The sequence below is a fragment of the Chanodichthys erythropterus genome, chromosome 15 (genome assembly GCF_024489055.1).
Source record: "Chanodichthys erythropterus isolate Z2021 chromosome 15, ASM2448905v1, whole genome shotgun sequence".
Lineage (NCBI taxonomy): Eukaryota > Metazoa > Chordata > Actinopteri > Cypriniformes > Xenocyprididae > Chanodichthys > Chanodichthys erythropterus.
In genome coordinates this window covers 21,104,346-21,124,537 of record NC_090235.1, presented here as the reverse complement: position 1 = coordinate 21,124,537, position 20,192 = coordinate 21,104,346, and the positions used below count along the sequence as shown (strand labels likewise).

At 37.2% G+C, this 20,192-nt stretch overlaps 1 protein-coding gene across 3 annotated transcripts in view; it reads left to right on the top strand.

Annotated features, from left to right (window-relative positions):
• The window catches only part of vps50 (VPS50 EARP/GARPII complex subunit), a 162,120-nt gene that overhangs the window by 10,835 nt on the left and 131,093 nt on the right, over positions 1-20,192 (top strand). For all 3 annotated transcript variants that reach the window (XM_067412278.1, XM_067412277.1, XM_067412279.1), the window contains exons 4-9: positions 196-267; positions 8,273-8,326; positions 14,769-14,839; positions 17,767-17,884; positions 18,001-18,036; positions 18,350-18,432. In XM_067412278.1, coding sequence (XP_067268379.1) covers positions 196-267; positions 8,273-8,326; positions 14,769-14,839; positions 17,767-17,884; positions 18,001-18,036; positions 18,350-18,432 — 434 coding nt within the window. The remainder of the gene's footprint in view (positions 1-195; positions 268-8,272; positions 8,327-14,768; positions 14,840-17,766; positions 17,885-18,000; positions 18,037-18,349; positions 18,433-20,192) is intronic.

Below are 20,192 nucleotides of genomic sequence, written 5' to 3'. Positions count from 1 at the left end.
AAAGTAAAAGTTTGTTTGAGCTGTTCAGCTGCTGTTGTTTATTGAGCTGTTAAGAACTGGGGATGATTTCCCCGCATCTTTGTGAGTGATGTCTGCCACCGTGTACAAACTCAAGAATTTGCATATAATACCATCAGAATAAAAGACATTCTTAAATCTCAGATCTTTCTCTATTTGTGTATGCTTGCCCAACAGAAACTCCCTCCGGATCTGAACCTTCTGGAGCTTGAGGAGTACAGAGATAAGCTGAAGAGACAACAAGCAGCTGTAAGTACTGCATTCAGAGAGATCTTTGAAAAACAGTCTGCTCTCTCAGAGGCTGTTTGCAGCGCCCATTTGTGTGACATTCTGTCTGATATCACTGCTGCTTCTGCATTAAAACTGATACCGTTTTATCTCTTGGTCATAGATAAATAAAAATTCTTGACTTTGTGACTTGATTTGAAGTTTTGAATTGAGTTTAGTTTCCTCTCATAAAAGCTGATTGCAAGTATATATTGACGTTATTAAGAAGCAAAAGTGTATTGGACAATATTCATTTTATAGCTTTACTTTATAACTTTATTTTATTTTGATAAATTCATTTTAAAGATAAATCAATAACTTTTTCAATGTGGTGGGGAAATCAGCATGTGCATGTCTGAATGGCCTTTTCCTCTGAGTTTTGACTTGGGAAATACTTTTCAAACACTTAAACCATGTCAGAGTTCTAGTTTTTAATATTAAAAACCCCAGTGACACGGAGGGATGAATTTTATTTGTATTTATTTATTTATTTTTTTAAATATTTTTTAGTACTTTTTAGGGTTTTTTTTGTACATGTTAGACCTTGTACTTATACTTAACTTTAGAAAACTAAATTAATTAAATGTCTGTAAATGTCTTTGCAATTGTATGCTATATGAAAGCGGTAAGGAAATTCTGCATTTTTCAAGGAAACACTTGGCAAATTTAAGTAAGAATAATAAAATATAAATGTAATAATAAATATAAATAATAATAAAAATAAATTGCAACAATATTAAGTTGTTTCATATTTATTTTTTTAACGTTAGGTTAAAAAATTATGACTTGGATTTTTAATGTTTTCAATGACCAAGGGAATGACTAATCCCATATTACTTATACTGGAGTAATAGCTGCTGAAAATTCAGCTTTGCAATCACAGGAATAAATATTTAAAAATATAATAAAATAATAAATTAATAAATAAATGTTTTTAAATCTATTAAAATATAAAACAGCTCTTTTAAATTGTAATAATAATCCACAATATTTTTTATATATATATATATATATATTTACTGTATTTTTGATCAAATACATGCAGCCTTGGTGAGCATAAGCTTCTTTCAAAAACATAAAAAAAATTTAGCAACCCCTAACTTTTAATCTTTAGTTTTTTCTGAACATTTAGTTATTTCATGAAAATATTTTTTGGGGAAAAATTTCAATTTATAAGGATTAATTGTGAAGTTAATTATTATTAATCCCATATTTTGACTCATTTCAGAGCTCATATATCATCATGCTGCAAATGTCAGTTTTATTAGTGTTTACCCATCCCAGTGCATGGTGTAGAACGCGTGAGTGCATTCTGTCTTGATCCGGGGTGATCCTCGGTTCACTGCAGCCTCAGAAACAAATTTTAAAGAGTTATGTCACCCTCTGTCTTTGTTGTTTCATGCTTAAGATGCTTGCTTACGCATAGCTGTCCTATCGGCATAGTGCAGAGTGAAAGATGCGGCCCTCTGGATCCTTGGGGGTACCCGATGACTCCGTCTGATGCTATGCGTTGTAGTCTGCCACGAGTAGACTGTTCACTGGCAATGCAGTGGCCCCGAGGTCACCACAGGGGCCCTGTCCCCGAACGCTGATCCCGGGTCATGACAGACAGCTGCAGGCATCAGAGGATGAGCTCTGTGTGAAGCGAACTTCCCGCTGAATGCCATTACTTCTCGCTCTGAACGCTCACATGGCGTGGTATTTTATTCATGATTAAAACAGCTCCTCCAGTGTCATTTACATAAGAGCATGTGGCCTTATTGACATTAATGATGCGCTTTCTCACTCAGCTCATCTAAAATGATTTTGCAGATGGTTTTCTCTGGAATGTGTCTCTGGATGCAGGTTATTGTGGATCTGATGGGTCACTGGGAGAGAAATCCATCTGGTCTATTGGAGGTGGCAGCCTATTCTTCTGCTAACACGCAGCTCTGACACTTCTTTGGCAGGAACTCATCACTGAGCTAATTGCTTGTCTGCGGTGCAAGTGTTTTTCAGAATAAGCCTGTCTTTTACCTTTTCTCTATCTTTTTTTTGGCGGCATGAAGTTTTGAGTGCTGATAACATTCTCAGCAGGGGGATTTTAGTCTTTTCCCTAAATTTGGACATACCAACTTATTACTCATTATTCATTATTAGTCATTAAAATGATACAAATGGAGGCATCAAAGGAGAAGGTTAAATCAAAACTTTCTTCTTAAAGGACATGTGTTCAGAGAACTGTACTGTACTGTACCCCCCCCCCCCCCAAATACAGTTAAGACATTTTATTAGGGATGCACCAATACCAATTTTTATGGACGATACTTTTTTTCTAGTACTCGCCGATACCGATACTGATACCTATACATTTATTAAAGGTGCCCTAGAACCAGTTTTTACAAGATGTAATATAAGTCTAAGGTGTCCCCTGAATGTGTCTGTGAAGTTTCAGCTCAAAATACCCCATAGATTTTTTTTTTAATTATTTTTTTTAACTGCCTATTTTGGGGCATCATTAACTATGCACCGATTCAGGCTGCGGCCCCTTTAAATTGTGCGCCCCCGAGCTCTCGACAATATAGTGCATTTACAAAGTTCACACAGCTAATATAACCCTCAAATGGATCTTTACATGAAGTACAGTATTTACAGTATTTATTTGGATGTTTATATTTGATTCTGAATGAGTTTGATATTGCTCCGTGGCTAAAGCTAACATTACACACTGTTGGAGAGATTTATAAAGAATGAAGTTGTGTTTGTGAATCATACAGACTGCAAGTGTTTAAAAATGAAACTAGCGACGGCTCTTGTCTCTGTGAATACAGTAAGAAACGATGGTAACTTTAACCCCATTTAACAGTACATTAGCAACATGCTAACGAAACATTTAGAAAGACAGTTTACAAATATCACTAAAAATATCATGTTATCATGGATCATGTCAGTTATTATTGCTCCATCTACCATTTTTCGCTATTGTTCTTGCTTGCTTACCTAGGGCCCTATAATACACCTGTATGCGACGAAAAGGCGCAGCGCAAGTGTGTTTGCTAGTTTGCGTCCGGCGCCGTTCGTGTTTTCCCGTTCAGCGCCACGTCCTTAAATTAGTAAATGCATTTGCGCCAGTTAGTGCGCCCATGGGCGTGCTGGTCTAAAAAAGAGGTGTGTTGAGGCGCATTGCCGGCGCATTGCTATTTTAAGGAGCTGGAAATAGACTGCGCCATAGACCAACTCAAACCTGGTCTAAAGTCAATGGCGCAAAATTTTTTTGTTAGAGCGCCTCTGGGCGCGTCCACAGTGCGCGTTGACTTTGTTTATGACACACGCGGGAAGCCCATCACACAAACATGCCAAATATTAAAAACAAAAGGATTACAGTGTAAAAGAATATTATTGTGTAGGCTACATAAATATAAAAATGTAATGATGAATAGTCATTGCGTGTATTAGAATTTGGCTACCTATTTTCAATTCAGCCTATTACTACTTATAATGATGAACGAAATTGGCTAATTAATTGAACAATCGTGCCAATACACACACATATATATTATTAACTGACTCATCGCGCGGAGCTATTTGAAAGCCTGCATTTGCAAGCCCGCTTTAACTTTGCGCACAAGCAGATCGGTTTCTTCGCTTGAAAAGCGTTCAGCTTTTCCGCCAACTAATTCCGCCATGTAAATAGCAATCCGCCATGGCGCGAGCGCATCTCGCTCTTAAAGGGAATGGGAGATGACACTGATTGGTTTATTGAACGTTACGGCCATTACTCATTAAGAGAATAGGGACAACCCATTTCAAAAATGCGCCCCGTTTTTCCGTCGTTAAAATAGCAAAAGTGGATTTGGACACACCCTGAGTGCACCTGCGCCGTGAGCTTTACACTTTGCGTTTAGATCGTTAAAATAGGGCCCCTAGTCTGATGATTCAGCTGTGCACAGATCCAGACGTTAATACTGGCAAAAAAACAAAAAACAAATGAGATTTATATAAGGAGGAGGAAACAATGGAGTTTGAGACTCACTGTATGTCATTTCCATGTACTGAACTCTTGTTATTCAACTATGCCGAGGTAAATTCAGTTTTTGGCTTTGGTATCGGGGGTATTTTTACGAGTACGAATACAAGTAGGCTACACGAGCTTGGTATCGGGCCTGATACCGATACTAGTATCGTTATCTGTGCATCCCTACATTTTATAATGTTACAAAAGATTTCTATTTCAAATAAATGTTATTCTTTTGAACTTTCTATTGATTAAAGAATACTGAAAATCACAGTTTCCACAAAAATATTTTCAACATTGATGACCATAGTAATAAATGTTTCTTGAGCAGCATTTCAGCATATTAGAATGATTTCTGAAGGATCATGTGACACTGAATACTGGAGTAATGATGCTGAAAATTCAGGTTTGATCACAGGAATAAATTACATTTTAAAATATATTCACATAGAAAACAGCTATTTGAAATTGTAAAATAATTTCACAATATTACTGTTTTTACTGTATTTTTGATCAAATAAATGCAGTCTTGGTGAGCATGAAATGCCTTTTTTTCTTTTCAAAAATATTAACAAATCTAACCGATGCCAAATTTTTGAAATGTAGTTCCCCAACCCCCCCCCCCCCCACCTTCCCCCCCAAAAAATTTTTTTTTGGGGAAAAGAAAATCGCAATTTACAATGATTGTTTCCAAAGTGCCACCCCACAATCACACTACTGGTTGTGACAAGGATGATGATGTTGTGTGAGAAATGTTTTGAATGTGACAAGTTTTTACACTCTTCTCAGATTTAATAAACTACTTAAGGCGGGTTCATACTGTGTGATTTTAGCCACAATTTGGTTGTTTGAGACAAATTTTGAGAATCCTAAAAGATTCCTATAATCCCAGGCTAAAATAGCTAGTTTGACGTTCACCGACAGCCGATTGTGTCAGATTTGGCTCACAGTTCTGCAGTGTGACTTCTATGACGAATGTCAAATTGTCTTCATTTTTCAAGACAAGCCATGATCAAAATTAACGCTACAGATTTCTTTGTGCCACCATTGCAGTCCCACATGTAATGCAGCATACAGTCACTAAACATGTATGGGTTGATGTAAAAACACGTCTTGACTGTCATATAGTGTGACATTAATGACAGCTGAGATCCCATAGTGTAACATGAGGATTACAAAGAACTATTAAAAATAGCAAAATGTGCACCCAACTTTATGATTTTTTTTTTCAACTTAACACAATAGGGCACAAAAGCATTCAGGTGATTAATTCTTAAAAGCATGCTTTTAAATTAGCCTTTCATTGTCTGTTACATCTGGCAATGAATGACCATCAGTTCACTTGTAATATGAATAAAGTTGTATTGACCAGGCCGATCAGATATCTTGTTTACTGCTGGCCTTTGTGTTCACTCTTCTTCTGTCTAATGAAGTTTTCCTTTCCAGCCCTAATTTAATGTAATGCTGTTTTAACTGATTAGATGACTGGGGGAAGTCTTTGCTTGTAGTCATTAGCTAAAATGAACAATATTTATAATGAATGAAATGTGTCCTTGTAAGATAGATTGTTATAATTAGAAAATAAGGTAGAATTGTAAGTAAGTCTAAATTGTAACGCAGGTTAATTTGGATTTGTAGAACCAGCGGTAGAGAAAATTGCAGGCTGTTTACTGCTTTGGTGCAAGCACTGGTTAATAGATTTCTAATTAGAGTTATTACCCATGTAGGAATCACTCACAGTTGGCTGCCAGAAGGCATACAGAGAAAGTCTTGTGCCTCGCTGACAGACAGCTTTGCCGGTTGGCATCGTGTTTGGCCTGTCGAAGTCAGATAGAGTGTGTTGGCCACCTGTTTTCAGAGTCTCTATCTTTTAGTTTTTGAAAATAGCACACCGGATGGCTCCTCACAGCTTGTTTTCTCATTCTGGCGTCAATCCGTCCTGTGGGGTCTTTAACAGAAATGAATGACCAATAGGTGGAGCAATGAGCTTTGTGAAAATCATGTTCCATCCTCCTGAGTTGAGATCTCCTTTGGTCATATTTGCGCAATGTGAAAATGCCTTCACTAAGTAAATTACAGGTTCTCTTGGTGTTAATAACACTGTATCTTTCCATTTTAAGTTCTTGTGATTTTAATAATCAGTTAGAAAAATTTGGCTTAAACGGATCACCCAAAAATGACAATTCTGTCATCATTTATTCACAATCATCTTGTTTTAAAGAGGACCTATTATGCTTTTTTACATTTTCAACTTTTAGTATGTAATGTTGCTGTTTGAGCATGAAAAAGATCTGCAAAATTACAAAGAACAAAGTCACTCCAAAGGTGAGTTATTCTCTATATCAGTGCGCACTGTTTATGAACTCCCTGAAACGCCTCCATTATAGTCTTGAGTTTTCTTCTAGGAATGAACACGTCATTGTATTTCTCATTTAAATAATTCCCGCCCATGGTAAATGCAAAAATGGGGGTATGGCCTTCTTGAGTTGCGTTAGTAGCGTGTTGAAACTTGCAGTTATAGTAAGGGGTGTGACATTTCCCAAACAGGCTCGAAGTGGTTGACCAGTCACAACACACTGGTTCGGCCGACCAATCAGAGCACATTGTGCTTTTCAAAAGGAGGGGCTTCATAGAGACAGGAACTAAACAGAGCGCTACTGTCAGACTGGGAAGATATAATGCAATAATGTGTTTTTTAAACATTCAAGCATGAAAACATGTTATAGTAGACCCCAAAATTTTTGTTTCACTTATAGCTGAAATAAAATTAAGCAAGTTTTTTTTTTTTTTTTTTTTTTTTCAATTAACATTTATTTTATTTTAAGTAACAAACTTTTTTATGGTTTTACTTTTAGTTAGCTATAATCACCCTGAAAACCCTTTTTTTTCTTCCATATAATGAAATTTATAGAGATGCATCAAAATGTAAATTTTGGGCCGCAACTAAAAATTCTGGATGCACTTGGCTGAAAACCGAAACCAAAATAGACTTTTTTTAAAAATATATAATTATTCATTCTTAATTATTATTTTTTTTTATATGTTTGAAATATTATTAGACTTTTTAATTAAATTCAATAATTTTACTGAATGTGAATTTAAAGAATACAAGCCAGTAAACAAAGTTACAAAACATGCTGCATGAGAATGAAACCTGATCGCTGAACATGGAGGGGTGGGGCGGCATATTTTCAGCTCATATTTTCAGCCTTTTTTCTCTTTTGGCCAAAAATCGAAATGGCATTTTTGGCCAATAATTATCAGCAGCCAAGATTTCGGTGCATCCCTAGACATTTATTCTATGGATCATCCATAATAATGTTTTCTTTAATGAAAATCATGCAGCTTTAGAACGGCATGAGGGTAAATGACAGAAATGTCACTTTTGGGTGAACAATCCCTTTAAGAGCCAGGAGCTGATGCATATGTAAGAGCAAGTTGAGGTGCTCTTGAAAATGTCTCTTTCAGTTGTCTCACACATACACACAGCGCTCTCCTGCCAGTCGGTCTCAGCTTTTCGCACAGTGTGATCTGCTAACATACGCCACTGCTCAGCTGAGTCTGCCATCTGTTCAGCTCTCACCGACACGCCAACTCTTCACAGCCGTCCCTCCCTTTCGTTCCTGACAGCCCCACCATGTGACGCACATATTGATCGGAGCGTGCCACAGTATGCCTTATATTTACGGCCTGACCTTCCACAGAGCCATTATTACCCACTGCATGTTTGAATGTGCCAAGAAAACATTTAATATATTGTTACAGACTAATTGTTGCAGATGTGGAAGACATAAAAAGCCTAAAATAGAGTTCAATTCAATTAAAGGTGTCAAGTTTTATGTTGTTTTTTCCTTTTTACTACCTTTAAAGCCCCGCTAATGCCTCAGATGATTAAAAAAAGAGGCGTTAAATGCACAAACAGATTATTTAGTCTTGTGAAGCTTGGACATGTTGAACAGATGTTAACCTTTAGCTTGTGTTCTCATCTTACAGGTATCTAAAAGAGTGGCAGACCTCATTTTGGAGAAACAGCCTTCCTATGTTAAGGTAAGCAGTCTGTCACATCCTGGAAAATTGGGTCTGCAGGATGGGTAAATTAGCATATGTCTGCTGGATTGTTCCCGTTTCATCAAGGTTAAGGGAACAATTTGAGAGTTACAGAATTTATGATATAATAGAGCCAGTTTGTAAATGTTAAAATACTCAATGTTTCAAAAGTATAGAATATGCAATAAGTTCAGAATACACAAAACATTTAAGTAAACTAACTCATTTTTTTTAAGTTAGTAGAACTTAAAATATTTGTGACAAGTGGGGCGGGGCCGAGAGCCTTGGAAGTGGAGCAAGACCAGTGTGGTGCACAGGTGTCTCTCATTAACAATCATGTCACCGGCATTCCTTAGCTCCCACAGTTCTCAACCTCACCCAACTCATCATAATGTTAATTACATTTACATTTAACATCACATTCAGATCTTGGTTGAATGTTAGATGGCAAATCACACATGCTGTTATAATCTTTATATACTTGCATGTATACAATCAAACAACACACACTATATGTGGTCTTAAGAGTTTTGCAGCCCATCCTTAAAGGAACATTCCACTTTTTTTGAAAATAGGCTCATTTTCCAACTCCCCTAGAGTTAAACAGTTGAGTTTTACCGTTTTCGAATCCATTCATCCATTTAAATAGGAAAAATATCAAAACTCTTTGGTCATTTTTAAGCGCGATGCTAACGGTCTAATCAGATTCAATGAACTATGCTAAGCTATGCTAAAAGTGGTACCGCCAGAACCGGAGATCGGCTGAATGGATTCGAAAACGGTAAAACTCAACTGTTTAACTCTAGGGGAGTTGGAAAATGAGCCTATTTTCAAAAAAAGTGGAGTGTTCCTTTAACCAAACCACAGGCTCTTCTTGTAACCCTACAAAACTAACAAAACTGAACCTCCTGAAAATCCCAACATAACACAACATTAAACACTAACTTGTGTCTCCCTATATTAATCTTGTGCAAAAACACACAAAATAACACTTAATTTCAACATTTATTTATACAGCCTGACAAAACATGCTGGGAATTAGAAATCTGCTGCAACTCAATGATATTAAGTTCAGATTAGGGCTGGGCGATATATCGCATGCGTTTGTCACGCGCATTTCGTCAGTAAAGCCGGTTCCCTGATTACCGCTAAATCGCCATCACCTGCTTTCAAATTTAATAGCCAGAGCCGTAGTTCACTGATAAGCTACGCAATATCACGCTCATTATCGAAGGCGATTCATCTGCGATAATGAACGTGATATTGCATAGCTTGTCAGTGATCTACGGCTCTGTCTATTAAATGGTGCTCTATTTGAAAGCAGGTGATGGCGATTTCATGGTCATCGGGGAACCTGTTTTACTGACGAAATGCACGTGACAATCGCATGCAATATATATCGCCCAGCCCTAGTTCAGATTACTACAATGAAATTTAATTTTGAACTTTATTTAATTTCACTCTTCGGTTTTACAGCACGATGTAAAAACAATATGCATGTTAACATGTTTTTAGTGAAATTATGTAGTGAAAAAATTAATTTAAAAAATTTTGTGTAAAGTCTTTGTTGCCATATAATATATAAAACAAAATTGAAATTGGTGATTTAAATAGTTTTACATATCAAATAATACACAAGTTTGAAAGAGTGCATTCATAAAATTCTAAACTTCCTATTACTGCTTTTAAATATTCCAAATATTTGCCCCATTTACTCCTACTGTAATTGCCTCACTGTAACCTTTACTTTCGTTTCATGATGACTGTAACTGCATCCTAGTTACCTTGCAGGTTAAACCGTTGAACCCTCCAAGTATATATTTTTAAAAATATTTGTGCAGTGTGCTTTGCAGATGATTCTGACAGATAGGCTGAAGATACTGTGTGATTCTATCTCAAATGAGTATTTCCATGCGATTTGGGATCAAAGTGGAATTAGGCTCCGTGTCCTCTTGCCTGTGGTCATATTTCTCTTACATCCTTAATCACTGTGAATCCCTTTGAAAATGGATCACTTTGGATCACTTTGAAATTTCTCTTAAAGATATTCACATCCTGAAATGCTCTGCTTTGATCCTGTGCCAGGATCTTCACCTCACATTCGTTGTGTGGGATTGTTTGGTGAGTTTGTATTTCTTCATGACGAAGCATGATTGATTGAATCATGTTCATTGACGGAGGCAATAACCACTTTTTTTCTTGCTTTAATAGTTTAATTATAACATCAGAGGGTCAAATTGAGTTCCCTCCCCATGTCTTTTGTTTTTCAAAATTGGATTGGACAAAAGCCTTAAGAATATGTGATCCTTTTGATGTTTTAAATCATAAGGATGTTTCACTTTCTTTAAGAAGTTGGAAAAGAAAAGACTATTTTGGGGATACTGCAAATTCTGCATCTTATTTCGGCATCAATCTGTTTAATATTCATGTCAACTGTCCTTAAGAAACTACAGATACATTTTCTATTCTGTCCACTTGCAGTTCAACTGTATATGTTATATTGGACAATAGCACAGCAGGTTAAGTTGTTCAGAGGTGCTATGCACCACGAGTTGCCTAATTTGTCCAAACAATGGGAGATATACAGTCAAACTGTAGACAGTTCCATGTGGTGATGCTAGTCACTCAGAAATTACATTCTTCACCTTGAAAGTGTCTTTATCCAAAATGGAATCAAGATATTCATCTTCTGACCTCAATCTCAGCCTCTGTAATGGACAGTGAAACATTTAAAGATTACTGCTAGAGTCATGTCACAGCAAATTGCCCTTGAGTCATAGTACAGCAACACAAAAAGCAATACATATTCTTCTTGTGTTAGTCATTGAGGTGGACAATAATATATTTCATGCCTTCTCAGATGCTTTTATGCAACATTGAAAATGCACGTTGAATAAAAAAAAAAAAACATTCCTTTTACCTAATTATAACTAAAGTTGATGTTTTGAAGTTCTAAGTATAGACTAGTCTCGTAACCTTAACAAGAGAACTCTTCAGGAAGACCCACTCATACGGTACATAGTCAAAGACTGGGAGTCAATGGGCCATCTAAGCACACATGAATAGAAAGCGCTAAACCCTTGATGTCTTAAACTGACAGGGAGTGTTTGCCAGATAGATGTAGAGGGAAGTATGATTATTTGTGTCCCTACATTTGAAGAGCTTTTAAGTCTGCTGGTGCTTTGCCACAAGCCATTTTACACCTCAGCAGCCTGCATTTGTCCCAGGCCTTTCAGAGATAAGATGGGATTTCAGCCATGCTTTTGAGCTGTATTATAGGCCGTCCGTGCTTTTAGATATCTTGTGATACATTTTGTTGTGCCTATCACACAAATAGTCAAAGAGTGGTGTATCACATCACTTGGGCTCTTTTCTAAAACCTAAAAAGCATACATAGGCAGTGTATGTTACTTCTTAGATGGCATCCTGACTGAAATGAAACCTAGGACGTAACTTTATTTACAGTTGATTTCAATTAAGTTTGATGTTACCATGTTTGTAAGATAACAATACTTATTCTGGTTAAGACACCCTAATTAGATGCGTTTCTTAGGGGGTGTTAACATAGGACACATTTTTGTGTTCAAAAACTTTTACGTGGATGATAATGGGGATGTAATGGATAAACAAAAGGCTAATTCACACCAAGAATGGTAACTATAAAGATAACTATTATGATAGATGTTTCTTATAACTATGTTCTGCAGTCACATTGTCTGTCGCTTTAAATGTTTGATTCGGATTGGCTCATCAGCTGGGAAAAAAAAAGTTCTGTAAGTGATTCCAACAAAATTGCTTCATGTGCGTCGTTATCATTATAGTTATATTGCTATATTTTCAAACTAAAACTAAAAAATAAGTTTATTTTGAAAGATGTTTCGTCATATTGTTTTTTTTTTTGTTGTTTGTTTTTTTTTTTTTTTTTTTAAGAATTGCGATTCTTCAAGTATTGCGATTCGATATTGCTATGTCTTGCAATTTTGTTTTTTTTTGTTTGTTTTGTTTGCTTTTTTAACTCTAGACCATGGGGAAAAGTTGAATGATACACTTATATGTGATGGTGCAGGTCGTATATCCGTATATGTCTCTCCATCTGCCATTTTTCACTTTCTCGTGTCCACTAGTAAGAGATATGACGTCATGTAATACCAAAGTCCCTTTAAGACAAGTCATTTCACTCGGCGGCCATCTTTGAAACGCCTCTCGGGCATCCTAGGCATCATGCATCTCTTTGAATGGGGAAACATCAAATTCTCCAAAACTGTTCGCCAACCTTACGATTAAATTTCATATTTGAAATCACCAATGAAATCTAACAACAACCGGCTCATAAATTTAGTTTCTAAACGCTTGAATCATGACAAAAAACTGTATTTTTCAGGCTGGATCAAGCTAATGCGCATGCGCAGACCTAAATGCGCGTCTCTTCGGAGGTGACTGTTTCTATAGAAACTGGCAATTCTAACGGCCGCTGAAGTGACGCGATGACTTTACCAGTCGGCAATTGGCTCTTATTTAGAAGGCGGGACTTATTCCGCCATATTGCGCATTACACTTTCTCCCATTCAAAACTATACGAGTGACACGTCTTGTGTTATTCTATAGTCTTTGGTAATACTCACCAATACACACATACACACATAACACACATCGCCCTTCCTCGTCGACTGAAGTAAAGCAATTTAATATGAATTTATATTGATTCTGGAATGAAAAAATATATATATTAAATCGTAAAAACAAACAAAAAAATTGTGATAGGTGAATAAGTTTTTATCCCTCAGCCATTCTCTTTACATCTATGTCTGTAAACTCTTGCATTACCAAGGTAATGACTGACGCATTTGTATTACATTCCAAAGGACCCTGTTTTCAATACCATAGTGGAAAATGAAACCAGATTCGTACCGGCTGGGCTGGATTGGCATGGAATGGAATGGTTAAGCAACAAGAGCGGTTTGGCCTGATGGTGAAAATGCAACTAATGTTGGAGCCTCGAGAAGTTTTTAGAAGTATAACTGTTTTTAACGTGACACGTCAAAACCTAAAATCTGTATATACAAGATAAATTCAGTTGAAATTGCTGAAATTCGGAGAAAACAAAATTCCGAAATTGCAGGCAACATTTTGGTTCTGCGGCTGCCAGTAAGCAAGGTTTATGCCAACCGTTTAAGCTGTATGATGTTAGTTGTATTTGACAGTTGTAGGTCTTGGTTATATTTAATAACATTAGGGAGTGCATTAAATGGCCAAAATCTTTGGGATTTATCAAACTCAGCAGGATTTATCACTCAGAAGAGGAGTGACAGCCATGTTTAGCTGCAGTGTGCATGTGGAGACAGTGAGTCACTCATGTTTGAGCTCCGAAGCCCCCTGGATCCCTTAAGGACCCTATGACTCAACAAGGCTATGGCTGGGTTCAGCTTCCTGTTCTAGCGAGGGCAACTCCAAGGGCACTTCAAAAGCTCTCTGTCTCACAGAGACAGAGATTCCGCCGAATAAATCGCACAGATTTATTCTGCAGATGTCTGGTTAAACGACCAGCCTGTGTTTCCTCAGCACAGACACTCTGTTAACCTCACGCCTTCCATGTGTTTATCAGTAGACCAAATGCAAGAACAAATTAAACACTACACTTTTGTTTAATTCCTGTTTATACTGTCATTTATTCGGCGGTACTTTGGAGTATGCACGATGTTCTCGAGGCACTCAACTTGAAGCTCAATATAGCCTGTTCATCTCTCAGAAACCTTCCAGCATTCTTCAGGGTATTTGCTACTGATAGCCTTCTGAAGAATGAACGGTTCTCCTTGTGATACTTTGAATAAGGAGCCTCTGTTTCTGCTGCCCTCTCTGTGGAATTGATATTTTCCACCTCGTATTCTTTGGTCAAATAATTATCTTTAACGTGACAGTGGGATGATATTTTGGTGCTGAAGGCTGGCTCTGTTGGCCATATCTAATGTGCATAGAAAGACTGGGTCACTCGGCGTGAGCTCACCTCAGGCTGTGACAGCTGCGCTCTTCAAAACCCAGAATGTATGAAGGGGGGGACCTTGCAAAAAGCCATGAACTTCAACTGTCTATTAGTTTGTGGACGTGTCGTTTTAGGCTAAAGGAGCACATTCTTTCTCATTGTGCTGCTTTTCTCATTCCCATAATGAAAGCTTGTCGCCATTCTCATCTCTCTCACTTTATTGTTCATAATGGGCCTGAAAAACATGCCTGATAGAAGAGGGTGTCTTTGGCCTGAACCCATTAAGCACAGAGGTTAGAATCACAGTTATCAATGAGAGGGAATATCCAGCGATTTCAAAGGAAGGTCATAGCCATTGTCTCAATTGTCTTGTCTACTTCAAAGGATTCCAAAGTAATGGTTACCTAATGTTTTGGATTTAAAAAAAAACGTGAAAAAAAACTTGAAAATCATTTGTTGTTGTAGGAGCTTGAGAGAGTGACGTCTCTGCAGACCAACCTGCAGCTGGCTGCAGTCATCTGCACTAATGCACGAAGGTCAGAGAGCTTTTATTGCTATAAAATGTTGGAATTGTACACCTAATAAATTAAAGTTGTTATCATTTCTCACCCATGTGTTGTTCCAACTTGACTTTCTTTCTTTAGTGGAACTAAAATAAGAGAAAAATTAACTTGAATGGGGATTAAAGTTTAAGGTCTATAAATCTTCCATACGACCCATGCACTATATTCCAATGCTTCTGAAGTCACACGATAGCTTTATGTGAGAAACAGACATGCAAGACATTTACAACATTATTCACTCCAGTGAGCTGTTTTATCAGGGAGTTGATCTTGAGAAGTGGATCAGCCAGAACAAATCTTTCAGACTGATTTGGTGAAAGAATTTCTTCATGAACTTCTTCACTTCCCTCATGAACTCTCAAAAATGTGCCAACGGACTCAATGTACGATCGTTTTGCCATTTAGCCTTAGTGATTATTGCAACTTGTGGTGCAGTTCAGTGTATGGACCTGAGGAAAAATAAGCATAAAATTAAATCTTGAGGAAGAATCCCACAACAGGACAAAGCAATATTGATACGATCCAAAGGTTTTTAAAGCTTCTGGAACTCATTACTAAAATCTTATCTTTTAATATATATACTAAAATGTTATTTTTACTGTAGTTGATAATATTTGTAATATACTAGTGGTTCAACGGATCACAAAACTCACGGTTCGGATCATATCACGGTAATTAAAGGTGCTAAAGAGGATCTTTTCGTTGACTGAGAAACCAAAGACTGTTACTGAGTTTTTGAAATGAGCGCATGCGTAAGAACAACACCCCTGCTTTCGTGGGAACGCCTCCCAAAACTCGTGCACGAGTATTGGAACACGAGTGTTTACCACCGGAATTCGCTGTGTCGTGTTAGTGGATTCATTATGTCGGACTCACCGCAGGTAACTCATAATCTGCAGTTGTTACTCCTGTCTCCGGACAAAAACATTGCATACGGCGCCTGTGGACTGTGGAAAGTTACTGGAGCGCGCAGCCGTGCACGTCTCTCACAAGGAACGTAATGGCATTGATTGACAAGCCAGAGGGCCAATCGCGTAAACGATTGGCTGATGTTTTTAAGGCCCTACCTCGTGCACAGATGATGTATATTAATATTATTCCTTTCAGTGCACCTAATAAATAGTCTTTTATCAGTTAGTAAAGACAGTTTCAAGTAATATTGCAAAAATGTATACAACAAGACATCCTCTTTAGCACCTTTAAGTCATGGATCGGATCATTTTTCGGATCAGCACAAAAAAATTGGGAGAGTGGCGGGTAAATTTGCATTTATTACTTAACCCACTTTAACTACTCCGATACCACTGCAGAAACTATTAGCCTAACTAATACATTATTAAAGGCAAGTGAACAGACTGTAAAAAGAACAAATACTGTACACTAATTACAAGAATGGATAAATACAACATAAAGTTACTAATAAAGTTTAAGGTCTAACTGTAGTATTAATTTTTGTGTACAAAAAAAATGACACTGTTCACTGTATAAATTTAATATAGATTAATCTTTGTATGTATGTGCGTCTATGCGCACCGATAACAGCGTGGAGTGCGATACTGATTTAAATCCTCATTTGCCTCTTCTAGAGCTGGAATGGTTTTATATCTATTTAATGTGTAAACTAGCAATACAAAACGTGCAAATTATAATCTTTCACTCTGTTGCAGTGAAACTTGCAATTGATCTGCGAATCACATATGTGCCGGACCGTGGGGCTTGGTCCGTACGGATCACAGATCAACAACGATCCGTTTAACCACTACTATATTATGATATAATTAGCTCTAATTATTAGAAAAATGAAAGGAAGAGTTTGCTATGGGAGTATACTGTAGCACTGAGATTTTAGTAGAAAATGTAGATGTGCGTAGATTCCATTAGAGCTAGAGAAGATGTCAAGTTTTTTTGTGAATAACAACTTGCATTTCTCTCTTTCCGCTCAAAAAGCTATCATATGACTTCAGAAGACCTAGAATACAGCACACAAGTTGTATGGACTACTTTATATGTACTTCATTTGTCCTTTTGATGCTTCAAAAGATTCACAAGTTCATCCAAACATGAAAATTATCACATGATTTACTCACTCTTAAGCCAGGAGTATATGACTGTCTTCTTTCAGTTGAACACTATATATCCTGGCTCTTCTAAGTTTGATATTGGTAGAGAATGGGGCGTTGTAATTTGAACCCCAAAAAAGTGCATCTATTCATCATAAAAGTAACCCATACGGCTCAAGGGGGTTAACAAAGGCCTTCTGAAGCGAAGCGATGGATTTTTGTATGAAAAATATCCAAATTTAAAACTTTGTCAAGCTTTCGGCAGATGACCCTACACATAGATTTACAGCGCAAGAGTAACCCCTGACCTGACGCGTGATGTATTAACAAACATGGAAGTGCAGAGGAGAGAGCAAAACAAAACACCGGTCACAAATTAAAACTCATCTAAAATTTGAATTTTTAAAGAGAAATATCAGAGGATTTCGATATAAGAGAAGAGAAGCTTGAGTTTGTTGCACAACCCTGTTTGTTTGAACCGCGAGAGGCATCTAAGCTTACGCTACTTCTACCTACGTCACGTCAGAGGTTACTCATTTGGCGTAAATTTGCCGGAAGCTAAGTTTATAAAGTTTTTAATAACTTTATAAACTTAGGATGGCTTGAAGGTAAATCATGGGATAAGTTCCATTTTTAGGTGAACTATCCATTTTAGTCCTCACAGATTGTAGTTGTTTAAAAAAAGAACATGGAGAATGTTTTATTTTTGTATTCCTTGAAAGAATGAAAAAAAAGTCAAAACAGGTTTAAAACTACAGTAGGCCAACTTTTTAGGCCAACTATTGCTTTAAGTTTTGATGAGCTGTAGAATAGACGCAAATGCTGTAATTCTGCTTCCAGGCAGCTTCGTTCTGCTAAAGAAGGCTTCACCGAAGCAAGTCTTGGGCTGTTGGCCAATCAGAGACGCCGGCAGCTGTTGACAGGATTGCTGAAGTCTTTGAGGACCATAAAGACTCTGGTAATCACTTCATCAACATTGTTAATGGCTAAACAGAGAGTTTCTGTATTGTGCATGTTCATTTCCAGCTGCCCAGATTCACAGACAATCTGACCGTCTTTTTACTTTTCCTACAGCAAAGAACTGATGTTCGACTGAGTGAAATGCTGGAGGTAAGTTGGCACAAAAATCTGTCCAAATGTGCAATGCACAAATACACCTCATATTTGACAGAGAACTCACAAACAACTGAGAAGCTATTAAATGCTTTGGTACAAGCTTGTCTCTTACACTCTCTAATTGAAGTGTTTAGTCTGTTTATGTCCTCTAAATGTAAATTTCACATGTAAAATTCTGTCATTGTGAGGGTAATGATAGAAATCTAACATCATTCATTAAACTGTTAGCTCAGTTGTTCTATTTTGGCCCTGTAAAAAAATGTCTAGATAAAGATATTCAGGTAAAACGGAGCAATGAATTTTACAGGAGGAGGACTATCCAGGCGCCATCCAGCTGTGTTTAGAATGCCAGAAGGCCGCCAGCACATTCAAACACTACAACTGTATAAGGTGGGTGGAGAACCGCTGACAGGATTGGTTAGAGATCCAGATCCTGAAGTTCTGATTACATTTGTAGCCATTCATTTTAAAGTCAAAATTGACCATTTTTATTTTTTTTATGGAATATTGGAGTTGTTTTAAATGAATTATCTGTGCACATCATTATTATTTTTTTTAAATTCATGTCCCCTGTAATCTTAAATCAATATAACTTTTCATCCCTCTTGCAACAACATCTCTTCTCTTCTCTGTGGGAAGGTGGGGCAACCTGTCACTCACATGAGATCACTGCAATGGCAAATCACAACCATCCAATCAATTCTCGATGAACAAAATCAAGTCCCATTCTAATTTAGGAATAGAGAAGAAAATACTATCACATTTTCCATTTCATGCTGCTATTGCAGTCACTTTAGGTTTCTAGATGGTTACAGTGAACATACAGTCACAGTGAATGCTACAGTCATCACATACACTTACATTACCCAACCAAATTTAAATAAAATCCATAATCCCTGTAATATTTATCTAATGTGTTATCAAGCTTTGATCAATGAATCTGCCATGACATTTCTGACAATTTAACTGTATATGATACTGTAAGAATTGTAAAGCAAATACTTACTGTAGTAATGTATACAGTAATGCCATTTTCTCTATTGTTGTACAGCATAGACTGCAGATTTTTTTTTCTTGGAAAAGAAGTTCATGCTCAGTATACTGTGTAACTGAATTGATACTATAGTCGACCTTTTCAGATTGGTTGAGTTGCATTTAATTTAACAGCCTCTGTCATTGTAAGGCCACTGTTTATTACATGGCTTACTATATAATGATGCCTCAGACTTCATTGATACAGCAGTCTTCTGATGCCTACTTCTTTGATGGGTCACATGCCTGCTTCTTTGACAGAGCCCACGCCCACCTCTTTGGCATCTCTGATTGGCTTCTCACAGCTGTTAATGGTTGTCAGTGTTGCATAGCGTGTTCATTATTTTGGGGGGCGAAGCAATGAAGGGAGGGGTGTGTTTGTCGATTTTAAATATCAACAGTGTATCTCAGAAATCACTTACTGCTTCTTAAAAAAGCAAGACATATCTGAATGGCTGACAATAAGAAAGATGCTTTTTGCCCCCCAACAATGTAGTAGTTAACTTTATTTATAGCAAACATCTATTTACGCAGTATTCAATTTTTTTCTTTTCCACTGGCAAAGTTTTTTCACTTCAGCTCTTTGGAAATGTATATTATTGCATGTACTAAAAATACCAGTATCAATTTGTAGTCATGCTGTCTCCTAATGACATTACATCGCTTTTATTACTCAAGATGTTCTCAGCCTGGCATAAAACAGTCTGTAGTCTGTGTTGAAGGATATGGTGCTTAAGCTGTGAAGATTCATCAGTGAGTATGATGGCGAGTAACAAATGCACCTGTTTGCTGTCCAGTGATCGATATGTCACGACCCGCACTAATGGAATGTCTTTATCTTATAAGGATGTGGCCTCAGAGACAGGAATGGTGCAGTCAGAGTAGCTCTTGTAAAGGATACTAGCAATTGTTCACCAGTCTTTAGCTCTCTCTCATACATATTTGCACACTTTTTTTCCCTCCCAGCCTTTTTGTGACTCTGCAATGCTGCTCTGTTTAAGTTGGCACAACAAGTTTTTGCTATCAGATCAGCCTGCAGTCAGCCTGCTCTGCATTGATATCCATGCAATTGCAAGAAAGCCTGCCAATGTGATTTCCTTCTGTTAAATTTGTTGAAA